Consider the following 14230-nt stretch of genomic DNA (forward strand, 5'->3'; position numbering starts at 1 on the left):
GTTTCAATAACTTAAGTTAACATCCTTTCACTACTTATGGTTTCATCATATATACTCTACTTATTTTTAATGAATATATAGTCTGTATGAATGATTAATATTATTCTCAAAAGCATCCTCCACTCTTTTCAGATTCCTCTTTGTTAAAATTACTCTTAGTAACTCATGTTAACTGATACTTTTAATGGATCTCCAGAGTGAATCACTAACAGACAGCATTAGCTATATGAACTCTGTTAGTTCCCTGTCTAGGCTGGTTATTCTAAGAATGGCCCAAGGAAGGGGGAATTTAAAAGGAAAATCGGGAAACACCTTATGCTAGAATTTTTATTTCAATTTTTTTAGTCTCACCAATATTTACCCTTGTCTTTCAAAAACTGTTTTTCTTAGTTGCAGCCATTTTTTGCATTTATATTAATACTGGTTTTAATGTCATTGGTCTTTGGAGGAGGTGAAAAGAAAAAGAAAGTCAATACTAGGCACCTAATTTACTCACAGCAGTTTAAAAACTATTATGCAATTCACTTTAGCATTTTATGACTTTATTTATAAACCCCTGAAGAATCGAAAATGTAACACTTTTAATGGCTAAACCCCGTAATTTACTGCCTTTATTGCATTTTATGACTGAAGAGGGCAAGTGAAGAGTATTTTAAATATGACCCTGCTATTTCCTTATGTGGTGTTACATTAATTCGTTCTGACTGATGTCCAGTACCTATATTTGTGCATCTCAGGATTTCGTTTCCTTTTTTACTTGTCTTAAGCACTGTGTTAGGCTTTAGTTTTATCCATCGCTGCATCCAGGTCATTGTCATCCCTTCAGTCTTTCCCATTGTAGCTGAGACTATGTGTTTCAATAAATGCCCGATTGCATTGCTTCCTATTTTTATAAATACTGATTAGTTTCTTTTCTTTCTGTTTCTAATCCGGACACAGATTTTTATACAACGCTGCCATCTCTTTTGTATTAATCACTTTTAAGTTCAATGGACAGATCCTACATACTGCCTTATTTCTTCCGGGCATATAAATTAACTTGATCTACCTAGTAGGCTTTTCACTGTGCTGTGTAACTTTTACATGCACCAATATTGAGACTTTTATCCTGCTTTTCTATTATGTTGTTACAAGTCACTTAAAAAAAACATGATAGCTGAACAAATTAGCAGTGCTCTCAAAATATGAGAATTTTATAAATTACCTTGTTATGTGCTGGTTTGGGCTCTAATATTAAAAATAGATTGTTGTTGTTAAACAAGCCTGTTTCCCGACCAGTTTGCAAAGCACCTTGATTAATTTCCTGTGGATAAGCAGCAGAAATGACTGCTACCAGATTTATTTCACTCTATGATCTTTGCTTTGCTCAGTGAACGGCGGATCTTGGTCTGGTGACACTCCTAGGCGTAATAGCCATACCTTTAATTGTCGGATGCTGGTAAAACCTCTTGCTGATTCTGAAGAAGGCCATGATAACCAGGAAGCACATCAGAAATATGAAACTATGCAGTGCTTTGCTGTTTCTCAACCAAATTCCTTCAAGGAGGACGGTGAAGGTAATTACTGCTTTCAGTTTGTGTTAGTATTTTCTCTTTCCATGCTGTTGTGGGACAGCAGTTTCAGTGCAGTTGATAAAGTGAGGTAAAGTTGATAAAAGTGGCTTCTGAATCCTGAAAAATGGAAAAATTGTAAGTTCTTTTCTTTTTCATTTAACTGTAGAAGTGTACTTGTTTCTTGGATTATGAATTTATACACTCGCATGCACCTATTTGTTAAACAACTATAATTGAAATTAAGAGTAACTCTGTTTACATTAAAGAGATATCCTAATTTTATGTCACTGCAATTGTAAGAAGAATGTAGTTGACTGGGAGGAAAGTTTCGATTTTTTGAGTTCTTAGAATTTGAAGACAATTGTGGTTCACCATTTCCTTTACCATTTACTACTTCAGCAGGTAAATTCCCTCAGATTGTATTTTAAATATTCAGATAAGTAAAAATAGCTTATTATGAAGCTGCTTTCTCAGGGACAGCAAGCATTTGGGGCATGTTTAAGAAATGTGGCTTAGAAGGTACAAAATGGTGAGTGTTGAAGAAATGTGCTCTCTGTGCATGCAGTATATCCTTTTTTATTACTTATCTCCTGAGTGGTTGAGCTGCTACAGGTATATGCATAAACATGTGCCAATAGTTATGGGCTGTGGTGGAGTCCTTGATAATTTTTCTACTAAAAAAGAAAACAAACCCACCTATCCTGTGTTGTTTAATGTAGGAAATAATGAAGATGTAAAACCACTGAGTTCTATTGGTACCTTTTATTGGTACAAAATCTATTCTTTTGGTCCAAAAAGATTTAAAGAATTTTAAAAAAATACTTCTGCATTCCTTGTGGAAACAAAATCTTCCTCTTCTATACAAATTACTGAAGTAACGTTTTTCTTTAAGATTTGCAATCTTGCTTGATTTGTGTTGCAAGAAGAGCTCCAATGAAGGAAAGACCACTTCTTCCTTCATCAGAGAGCTTTACTACTCGCCAGGATCTACAAGGTATTGTGAAATAGGAGTTTTTCTTTTCTCCCCCCCCCACCCCGCCCCAAGGGAAAATTGCTGTAACAAAGGTTTTATCTAATATCAGGCAAAATAACTTCACTGGACACAAGTACCATGCGAGCAGCTATGAAACCTGGCTGGGAGGATTTGGTGAGAAGATGCATTCAGAGGTTCCATTCGCAGCACGAGGGAGAAATATCTTTTGCCAAGAGGCATCACCAGGAAGGTTAGGTTTCATATTTTTAGCACTTTCTATATTTAATCTGTTTGTCATTTGTATCTCTTGGTTATGTTCTCTTTGTTATGTTTACATGGAACAAACAAGGGCTACTGACAGTCTCTTTTTCAATCTGATTTCCTAACACACTGATGGTGCTCTCTAGAGAGGTTTTGCACCTTTCCTTGTTTGTTTTAGCCTGCTTGTTATAGCTGTGCCATATTGGTGGGTGCTTTAAATCTTCAAATTGTCACAATTATTTTAGAAAGAAAGACTCTTGCATGTTGCCCACCAAAACATTCACTACCCATTATTCTTCAGAACCTCAGCTCACACATTGCAGTTCATTGACCTGTATTCCTTTTCTCTACAAGAATGGACTTTTACTGTCGCATTTCCTGTGAGAAACACTCAGTGTGAATTATCAAAGATGCAGCACTTGTGCTATTTGGAAATCTACATTGTTGTACTGTATCTAGCTGATAAGTGTATAGGATACACCACAAGCACATCTACTCAGTGAAGATTATGGTAGGTAAGATGTAGGAGAGTACTGCATTGTGAAAGGTTCCCCATGAGGTTTTCGTGGTAGTCACTGAGTGGGGATTTTTCTTTTCATAAAACCCTGATACTGCTAATTCTGGTAACACAGATCCAAATTACGAAAGACAAATAACCCTTTATATTCCACAGGAAAGTCCTTTCAAAACTGATGGGGAATAACTGGAATATTTCTAGTGCAGGAGCATCATTGTTTGGGTTCATGTTTGCAGAACAGGGTTTACAGCTGGCCTGTAACAAATAGTTGCCATGGTCATTAAACAACTGGCATGCTGTCTTGGAAACTAAATTGTAACTGGAATCTTAAATTATTCCACCAAATAGACCAAAAAAAAAAAAAAAAAAAAGGAAAAAAAAAGAAAAGCTTTAGTCATGAGGCATTAGTTAAATATTCTTTAATATGTTCTGCTTTCATGAAGCCTTCAGGTTTCATGTTGGGAATGTAGGGGCACAGAAATACTGTGATATTTCAGATAACAGCTTTTGGGGTAGGAGCGCTAAAAGTTCACAGCCTTATGCTGTGATTTCAGACAGAGCTGAAGAAGGTAGTATGCAATTAAAGTTACAGCAGGGGTTTAGAGGCAGTTTCAGGTAAGGACCTGTCTGTGCCAAAGGTGATTTAGGAGTTTCTGTTACGGCATCCAGCCACTTGTTACTTCAGTCCTCTTCAAATGATTTCTGACCAAATTAGCAGCTCCTACATCCAGTGCCGAGACTTGAGTGCGTCCTCTCTGAGCTGTCTGTGAAGTGATAAAAATATACATGTTTTGGAGTTTACACTATATCATTCTGCAGGAGAGGCTTAGGATCGTCGTATAAACTGCAGAATTAGTCTAAATGAGGGGGCTCTTTACTTGTGGAAGTGAAGAGAGTGAGTGATAAGAGGAGGAGGAAGAACCTCTGGAATTCTTTTGCTGCAAAGGATCCAGCACTAATGGCTGAAATGTTTCGTTCCCCCTGCCCTGCATCATGGAGAAGAAAAACAAGGCATATCTTGGGCAGTAGCATCTTTGCACTTGACTGAAGAACCCCTTGCATTTTTTAAGTCATTATGGTTTGAGAATAGAAGAAAAGTAAGTAATGGTCTCTTACATGTAACTCAGTGTTACAATGCAAAAAAAAATTCAGCATTAGCTTGATAAACAAAAAAAAAAAACACCACAAAAGCTTTCAAATTAACTCTCAGTATAAAGTGCAAAATATATGGCAAGTTTTTATTGGCCACAGTCAGAAAAATAGCATTTCCTCAAGAGGAATACGGAAACATTCTTGTTTGCTTAAAGAATTAGTTTGGAAAATGATTTAAGTAGAGATTTCACTTGTATCCTGTTGGCATTGAGTACTGGAATTTCCTGATGTGGTATATGCTAAAGTTAAGAGCTTTGGACCTTCTGGTGCCCAAAGGTTAAACTGAAACAATGACATACCTAACAGTGAAATTTTGCTTTGTATTGTTTCACAGTTGTAGGTTTTTGTTTTTCTTTACATTTTTACTCTGAAAAAAACCCTTCTGGTTGTTTAAATTGTGCTTCCTGTTTTCTCACTGCCTAAATAATACTTTAAAACTTTGCAGAACAATATATTACAGTGGGGGGGACAGGGAAAGAAAGCAATCATAACCAGTCCTGCAAGGCTGAAAATCTGGTAGCTCTGGTAGAGGAGACTATTTAATAAAGCCACACTAGGAAAACCGTGTCATTTCATTACAACAGGAAATATTAAAGGACAAGCAATGAAATGAAGATCAGATGATACTATTAATTAAAAAAAAAAGAAAGAGAACCAAAACCACAGAAAATGTGTCTGTATGAAAAAATAGGAAATTAAAAGTGTTTGTAGTGCTTCATTCCTATTTTTTCCCTAAACAGTTATATGAAAATTCTGTAAGTTAAGTATTTCCCTCCTGCCATATCTGCAATCCTAATACAATAGCTTTTGCACTAGGAATTGAAAATGATCAGACTTGTTTCATTGATGGCAAAGAGTGAACAGTAGAATAAATGTTTGGGGATTTGCTTTACCATAACGTGATTTTCATTTTTAATTAAAGAAATGTCACAGGGGTCTACAGAAGTTAGAGAACTGAATTTGTTGAAGTTCAGATGTACACTGAAAACTTAAGGGCTGCAGAATATGTACATTGAAGTAAACCCCAAACCTGAAATCCTGTCATATCTAACGGTGGGGAAGGATAGCACAGCCCCAATTTTGGTTTAGGTAATTGTATTTGTAACTTGTTTGAGCTGTATATTTTTGTATTTGTTCTTTAAAAAGTAATAATTTCTTGTTCCAGTTCTTCTTAATTCTAATTGTTCCCACATAAGAGATTTATGTACTTTTTAAATTAAAGAAGTAGTGAGAGTAACTGTTACAAGATAATTTAAGCAGGCAATAAGGAGGAAAAGATACAGGCTAATGGAAACAGATGATCTAGAAACTAAAGGCATTTATATTAATCATTGTGGTGTAGATGATACAGATGAAAAAATGTATGAGGAACAAAAGGAGTTAGACACATATTTGATGAAAAGTGAAATGGACATCAAGGACTTCCTGGTCCACTCCTGAAATATTCTGTATTTCATAGTATCTGTCCTGTTATTCCTGTCACTCCTTATAGGTTTTCTTTTGATCACCCTACAGTATGTGGGATCCTTTATTTTATATGCATCCCATCTATTTATTGTCAAAATTTTTCTTCGTTTTTTGTTTTTGTTTTTGTTTTTTTTTTTAGAAATTAATGCAGTGTCTGCGGTATCAGTGCTGATGGATTTAGAACATCAGGTGTTGAGCAACTAAGCTACCTGTACTATAGTTTCTCATTAATTTAATTCTGTTATTTTGCTTGCTTGCAGTGCTGAGGCAGGGACTAGCGTTTAGTCCTGTTTATCGGTTTTCCTTGTCTGATGGCACTATCGTTTCTGCCCAAACAAAGAGCAAGCTCATCCGTTCTCAGACGACTAGTGAACCTCAGCTTGTAATCTCCTTGCATATGCTTCACAGGTAATCCTCACTGGTTTATTACATCCACACTCTGCAGAGAGACAGGGAAACTAAAAAGTTGCCAAAGCAAATAAATTGTTTAAGGCTGATAGACGTTCAGTTGACCTAGAACTGATAGCATGAAAACAAAATAAGTTTTTGAATTCAATGCTTACAGCAGGAAAAGACTGTAAGATTATTTCAGGACTTACAAATGGGATGCTGGATTTTCACATCAAGATCTTCCATTAAACATACAAAAATTTCCTTTAATCTCATGTTCTTAATTTCAGTATTTTAATTTCCTGTATTTTGCATAGTAGACACAAAAAACTTCCCAGATGTAATTAAATCTGGAAAAATTTGGAGGATTAAACTCCTGTAGTTCACAGTCAGTCATATGTTGGGCCTGGGTCTTCTTTAAAGAATATGTTATGGTTATTAGAACTGCATTTTAGACAAACTACATACTTTAATACCTTGTCTCTCTTCATTCCGTGTCTTTTCTGGTGCTTGGAGTAGTGGCTTTCATATGTCCAATCCTGAGAAATGCCACCACTACTACTTTTTAAGAGAAAAGGCACAGGCAATTATATGTTAAAGTCAAGGATAAGTAATCACTGACCTCAGAACTTCAAAGTAAAATTTGAATTAAGTCATTGCATGTCATGGTATACTTGTGTCAGATTTTGTTTCAGGTTTTATTTGCTGATTATAATTACAGTGCTGTTTCCCTATATCCACAGTATCGCTTTTTTAAGAGGAAGAAAACAGCTCTAAATGTCATTAAAACTGAAACCATTTTACAGAGATCATAGATTGGGAAACTGACCTACCAAAAGCTGTCTGAAATTTGTTTTCTTTGGATTGCTGAATATACTTGGTATTTCATGAAGTGCGAAATTTTAAATCTAAAAAAGCACTATTAAGTTAAAAATGGTACTTGCAAATATTCTTGCTTTTTTTTTAGCGGAACACTGGTACTATTGTGTTTGTAATAAGGTTTTAAAAATCCACCTCTCTTTTTATAGTTAGTCATTCACCTTTGCATTTATACCTAAGGTAACAAATACAGAGTAACAAGCTTCACCACTCTGTGTGCTTCAGTTCTTTCACTTCTCATGCTTTAGCAAAATGTGAAGATTTATCTGCACTTATCCTGTGCAAGTAGCAATGGTTTTCATCTCATCAAAAATATATACTAGGAATGTTCCATTAGTATTTGTTTTTGAAAGTCCAGAGTTGATTTGATTTTTCTCAGAACCTAATTTTTTTCTTCCTAATCTACTTGACTCTGTCTCTTTTATAGCTTTTAGCATTTGGAATATGTCTGATTTTTCTGATTTAAGTTTTAGCACAGAAGTAAAAAGTATATTGCATCCTCCCATAAATTAATTAAAATCTACTGAGGAAAAAAGAAGCGATCTCCAGGTGCTCTCACAAGAGCTTTTTCTCTCTGTGTGTGTGTCTCTCTTCTGTTTCCTCTGTCTTACAGCCTACATCTCTAAAATACGAGTTTCAGCTCCGATGTGTGTGGGTTTTTTCTTTCTTCTCTTTTTCTAAACGCCCATGCAGGACTGGATTGCTAACAGACTGTTCCCATTCTGAAGTAGTATCCAGTAGTTCTCTTGGCTCACATGCTTTTTTGGAGCAGTATCGAAATACTCTGGCAGTGTAGAAATGCGACTTTTTCAACTTTCCTTTCACTTATGAACTTGGTGGGCAAATAGCCCACTCCGGGCTTGTGGTGGGGCTAACTAATAGAAATTCAAAACTCCAGCAAACAGCTGTTCACAGCTGTCTTGTAAAACATGAATTTGTTTGGGTCATATGTTTCAGTTGAGATTTCTCTCAGTTCTAGAAATTAGCGATTGCGGAATTGTAGGGAAAAGATATACATTAAAGGGAGAGAGTCTGAAATTGTAACCTATCTGCATTTCTAATGACTGTCATTTAAATGAAGTATAATTTTGTTTTTCCTCTCTTCCACTGATTTGTTAATGAGGTACTGAAAAACCATACTGTTAATGTGCAGCCATGTTGGGAGTTGCATTTCACTTTTGTCAAATTGTCAATTTGTTTTTAATTGTAGGTTTGTTGTGTTATTTTAAAGCGAGGTTTGGGGTTTTGCTTCTTTTTCTGTAATGTAATTGCAAGTTGGCCACTGTCATTTTAGCTAATGGGTTGTTTTTCTTCCCCTTGCCACATAGAGAGCAGAACGTCTGTGGAATGAATCAGGATTTGACTGGACAAGGAATGGGGAAGATACTGAACCCAATTAGCTCCAGCAGCCCTGCCCATCAGGCCATGTGCAGTGGGAACCCAGGTCAGGATATGACCATCAGTAGCAATATAAATTTTGCCATAAATGGCCCAAAGGAACAAATGGGCATGCCAGCAGGCAGGTTTGGTGGTTCAGGGGGAATGAACCATGTGTCAAGCATACAAGCATCCACTCCTCAGGGTAGTAACTATGCACTAAAAATGAATAGCCCCTCACAAAGCAGCCCTGGCATGAACCCAGGGCAGCCAAACTCTATGCTTTCCCCAAGGCATCGTGTGAGCCCTGGAGTGGCAGGAAGTCCCCGCATCCCACCCAGTCAGTTCTCCCCTGCAGGAAGCTTGCATTCACCCGTGGGAGTCTGCAGCAGCACAGGAAATAGCCATAACTACACCAACAGTTCCCTGAACGCACTTCAGGCCCTCAGCGAGGGCCACGGCGTTTCTCTAGGATCGTCGTTGGCTTCACCTGACCTAAAAATGGGAAATTTACAAAATTCCCCTGTGAACATGAATCCTCCCCAGCTAAGCAAGATGGGAAGCCTGGACTCTAAAGACTGCTTTGGACTATACGGGGAGCAATCAGAAGGTACAACTGGACAAGCAGAGAGCAGCTGCCATTCAGGGGAACAGAAAGATAACAGTGATAGCAACATGCCACCGGTTGTCAGTGGCGAGAGACCTGATGGACAGAATAAACTACACGATGGAAAAAGCCAGACAAAGCTCTTACAATTGCTGACCACCAAATCGGATCAGATGGAGCCTTCGCCTTTGTCCAGTACCATGGGAGACGTTAGCAAGGACTCCGCGGGAGGGTTGCCTGGGTCGGGTTCGGCACATGGAACCTCGCTCAAGGAGAAGCATAAAATTTTGCACAGACTATTGCAGGACAGTAGTTCTCCTGTAGACTTGGCCAAGCTCACAGCAGAGGCCACAGGCAAAGAACTGAACCAGGAGTCCAGTAGCACAGGTCCTGGTTCGGAGGTGACTGTGAAACAGGAGCCAGCGAGTCCTAAGAAGAATAATAATGCACTACTTCGCTACTTGCTAGATAAAGATGATACTAAAGATATTGGTTTACCAGACATACCCCCAAAACTGGAGCGGTTGGACAGTAAGACAGACCCTTCCGGTAGCACAAAGTTAGTAGCTATGAGGACGGAAAAAGAAGAGATAAGCTTTGAGCCTAACGAACAGGTAAGCAAATCTTTGCATTACGTGCGAATGAGATGTTCTAGACCTGCATTCCTGCCATCTTGATTTTTTCCAGACTTCCTCTAGGAGTAATTTCTTGACACTTCAAGAGGCTGTTACTTGTCTTTTCAAATCCAGTCCTCACTCAATTTTCCAGTTGGTGTTACTAAGTTGTGATCATCACTCTCTCTAAAAGAACAGACTCTGCCTGGGAGGAGATGGGTGACACAGGGACTGAATGCTGGGGAACCTTTCCCAGATGGTAGTCAGACAAAGAGGAAATACTTGCAACTGTTGGTTAATGCTAAGTTACTGACAGCTTTTCCCACAGGCTGTTGTTGAACCGCTGTGGGCTAGATGGGCTCTTGACCGAGCCCAGCATAGCAACTACACTTCTCCCTTGTAAAGCAGGTTCATGCTCAAGGACAGGAGTTCTTTGAAAGGACTGATACAAACTTTCCATTTTACTGATCTTTGTGCCATACTTGATCTGCAAATTCAAATCAAGGCAAATAGACTTCCCTTGTTTCTGTGCCAGTTAGGGGGGTTTTGTTGTTGGGGGTTTTTTTACTTAAAAAGTTTATATATTCAATCCCAAGTTCCTGTGGATGATTAATTGTTCAGTGCAGAGATCATGTCTCCCTGTGCAAGGTTATCTGCGTTGAATTTTGCATTCAGAATTTCTTTGTGTTCTGTGCACGATTGCTTGTTGCTCTGCTGCCCAACATACTAATAAACTGTATGTTGCTAGGACCTGTGCTAAAAAGTGTTATTTCACTGGCCTTCATGCAGAATTCACTTTCAAAAAGCACCAGGTTCACACCACCCAGAATGGTCCAGTTTTCAGAGCTTTGCAAGAAAAAGGGATGCAGCAAAAGCAATTTGCTCCTTCAATATTACTGTTTATTTTATTTATAAAATGGGTAATTACAATATCAATTTTAGTATAAGGCATTTTCTGGGGAGTTTATAACTAGCTGGAGTTAATGATCCTTAGCTTTGTCCTACACTATCAACTCTCCCAGCTGGTCATTGATCCCTAAGCAGTGCCCTGTGCATGAAGCCTTAGTTTGTAAATCATGATCAGATCATACACAGCAAATGTTCATGACTGTCATTCACAGCCATATCCTTCACTTTTAAAACACTGTGTATTTTTAATGTGCAGGCTGGGTTTGAGCTGGGTTTATTTTTGTGAATCTATTGTATTTTTATTATTGTGTGTATATAAATACATCCTTTTTTATATTTTCTATATTGTATTTTAAGGCTGAGGAGGGAGAGACAAGATTTTCTTAGCCCTAAGTCACAGCATTGGATTTTTTTTTTTTACTTTGGCAGTCTCTAACCAGACAGTTCTTTCAACAGTGGTTATAACCACAAAACGTAGAGGCCACACGTGCCACTACAGCGTGGACACAGCATTGTTAAAATCTCAGTTATCCAAGCGTCTCCTAAGGTTACTTCACTTCTTGTGTTTCAACAGAATTTGACAGCTATTGCCATTATGTAGAAGCAATTGTGGTTTTTCAATCCTTCCCATACTTTAAGGGGAATCTGAGCCAAATTACACTAATTTCTACAGGGATTAATCCTCAAGCCTGGATGTTAGTTTAGTTCTGAATACAGCTACGATTTTGTAGTGCCTGTAGAGGGAGGGCTTAGATTCTCTGTGAAAACTTATGCTTTGTTAGGCTAGAAAATCAGATATCAAGAAATTCACAGCTAAACTGGCAAGAATAAACTATTGTAAAAATATCTAATAGATTTAAATTCCTAGTTCAGATACTACACATAGAAGTCAATACTGGATTGAAGGCAGAGATCCTTCAGTCCTTGATACTGGACAAGAATGTAGAATTTGGTAATCGCCAAAAAAGTTACGTCTTTCTAAGCAGATTAAAATCATGGTCTTCAGATGATTTACTCCCCAAGAATTAAATTTCTAAAAGAATTAAAATTTCCTCTTTCATGATCTCTGTGGGGTAGACAAGAAACAGCTTAGCTTGTGAACCCATTCGCAAAGAGCAGGCTGTGTCCCCTCTGGGAGTTAGCTGTCCAGGGCAAGGTACTGCTATGAGCTCCTTTCATCATTGATGGAAAAAGAGAAAAATACTACAGGACTTTTTTAATCTTATCCTAATGTGTGTCTAAAATAGGGAACGTAAGCTGCTCTCTAGTGATGTTCCCATTGACTAATGGTAGCCTAGATGGCTAGTTTAAACTAGCTGCCTTTCTTTTTCATGACTAAAGATAGGCAAGTTGCTTCTCACCCTAAATGTAAACATGTAACTGTAAGACTGACTTTAAAGAAAGAGACTTCAGTGTCTACAAGCATTGCCAACCTCAAGCATTTGAAGATCAGGTCCCCAATATTACGAACTTTGTGAAGTGAATAGTTTATTCATTTTTTATTTTTAGGCTTCATGTTTCTGAGGTCCGGGGAGGGATTTGAGGGGGTTGGAGTATGGACTATGGATGTATTGCCTTTTCTTAAAATTTGAAGACGGAGATTATCTCCCACGAGAGAGGGAAGCAGAGGTACAGGAAGGTCCAGGAGTTGGGGCTGTTCAGAAAACCACGAAGCAGTGCAGGAGTCATGACAAAGTGGTAAGGGCTGAAGTGCTGGGGCTTCCTCAGCGCCGAGGTAAGGGGAAGGCAGTCCCGCAGCTGTGATGGAAGGCTGCTGGATAATGACAGAAGGGCTTTTTGTTGCTCCCGTTGGTTGTAAATAGAGTTTTAAAACCTACTTAAAATGCAGTGAAACCTGGAGCTGAATAAACAGAAGAAGTCTAATGTGGAGTAGGAGAGGAAATGGTGGGGAATGTAAAATAATGTAAGCATTTATCTAGCTGAAGGCCAGGCCTTTAAACAAATAACCACTTTACCCCAATTATAAAATCACTGAAAATATTTAGCATCAAAAATCTTCAGCTTTGGAAGACGGTCTCCCACAGGAAGTGCTCATTGCCTAAATTTAGATCAAAGCTGGAACTATTTAGTACAAGACTAGAACACAGATTCTTGTGCTAAATTCTTCCATCCTCCTGCGTCCCCCTCCCGCTTCTTCCTCCCGTATGTAAAAATTAGCCATGTGCTTGTGTTACCTATTTTACAGGTTTATTTAAAACTTCTCCTCCCCGAGGAATGTTGTATTTTTAAGTAATTAGTCACTGGAGTGTGCAGTTTCTCTGGAAACTGCAGCGGAACGGCAGTGGGATGGCCTCTGCAAGGGGAATCGGGGTGTTGGGAGGCAGCAGAGCCGTTACGTTTTCTCCTTTTACTTTTGGTGTGACTTTCTGAGCAGGAAATGCTTTGAAGTGCACCACTGTACTAAAAATAGCAGTCTGCTAGGTAGTGTGTTTAAACATATACTTCTGCAGAGAGCAGCAACTGACAGGAAGCCTTTCTCAAATGGCAGAGAATATTTCCAGTGCCACCGTACCTGTTTCCCTTCCTTGGTGGGATGATAGTTATCAAGCTCCATTAGGCTGATTGCTATTCCAGTTAAGGCTGCTGTGGGGGAGAGGATGAAAGAGAGACCTACTGGGGAGGCTCAGCGGAGCTTTTCCTACAGCACCAACAGTGGTGCTATCAAGCACCGTAACTGAGTGCTCTTTATCGTTCTCCACTATTAAAAAGGGAAGGCAATGGAAACACAAGTCCTGATTTGCTACAGGTTTATTTTATAGGGCATCCCTCAGCAGTAAGCCTACGATTCCCTGCTGGCCCACCAGCTACTGTGGAGCTGCCGTGGTGGGACTTCATCCCACACCCTCCTTCCCTGTGCCCCTCTGCTTGTGCTGTCTCTCGAAAAAACCCTCGTTGTGCTTCTGGCTGCAGCCAGCACACACTGCTGCTGGTCGGGAGCAGCCCGTGTAGTGGTCAGCGGATGGTCAAATCCGACAAGGACTGGCTAACAGCTTGGGGGAAGGAGAGTGAAAGCGTAGGGGGATGTCAGAGAAACGTCATGCGCTGAACAATGTCAGGTATTGCCTTGCTAAAGAAACATTTTTAGCCACATTGTTTTGCACTGCAAAACTCTTCTGTAAAATTGGGTGTGGATTATTATATTCATATTACAGATGAAGAAACTAAGATGTAGAAATTTGAAGTGACTTATTCTCTGAGAAAGCACTTGGCATAGTGCAGAGTAAAAGCCTTATCTGTGTAAGTGTACTCTCTTCTTTTTTAGCCAGCAGACAATATAGACAACCTGTGTGTCTGACAGGGACTTTGCAATGCCAGAGTCTCCAGCAATGCTGTTCCAGAAATCATCTTAAGCATGTACCTTTTTGTCCTAAAATCAGAAACTGTTCTGGTGTTCCTCACACACTTCGTCAACTCTGCTGTCCTCTTGCTTTATGCGGAAGCCAGTATCTTCCCAGTACTAAATTATTTTCTTTACACATGCCCCTCATCTTCCAAAAACCTATTGCTTGA

General features: G+C 38.8%; 1 protein-coding gene across 2 annotated transcripts in view; it reads left to right on the plus strand.

Moving 5' to 3' along the window:
• Window positions 1-14230, plus strand: part of NCOA2 (nuclear receptor coactivator 2) — a 197073-nt gene that overhangs the window by 145800 nt on the left and 37043 nt on the right. For both annotated transcript variants that reach the window (XM_075141677.1, XM_075141678.1), the window contains exons 8-12: window positions 1371-1556; window positions 2446-2547; window positions 2636-2776; window positions 6184-6331; window positions 8521-9790. In XM_075141677.1, the coding sequence (XP_074997778.1) occupies window positions 1371-1556; window positions 2446-2547; window positions 2636-2776; window positions 6184-6331; window positions 8521-9790 (1847 nt within the window). The remainder of the gene's footprint in view (window positions 1-1370; window positions 1557-2445; window positions 2548-2635; window positions 2777-6183; window positions 6332-8520; window positions 9791-14230) is intronic.

This window comes from Calonectris borealis, chromosome 2 (assembly GCF_964195595.1).
Source record: "Calonectris borealis chromosome 2, bCalBor7.hap1.2, whole genome shotgun sequence".
Lineage (NCBI taxonomy): Eukaryota > Metazoa > Chordata > Aves > Procellariiformes > Procellariidae > Calonectris > Calonectris borealis.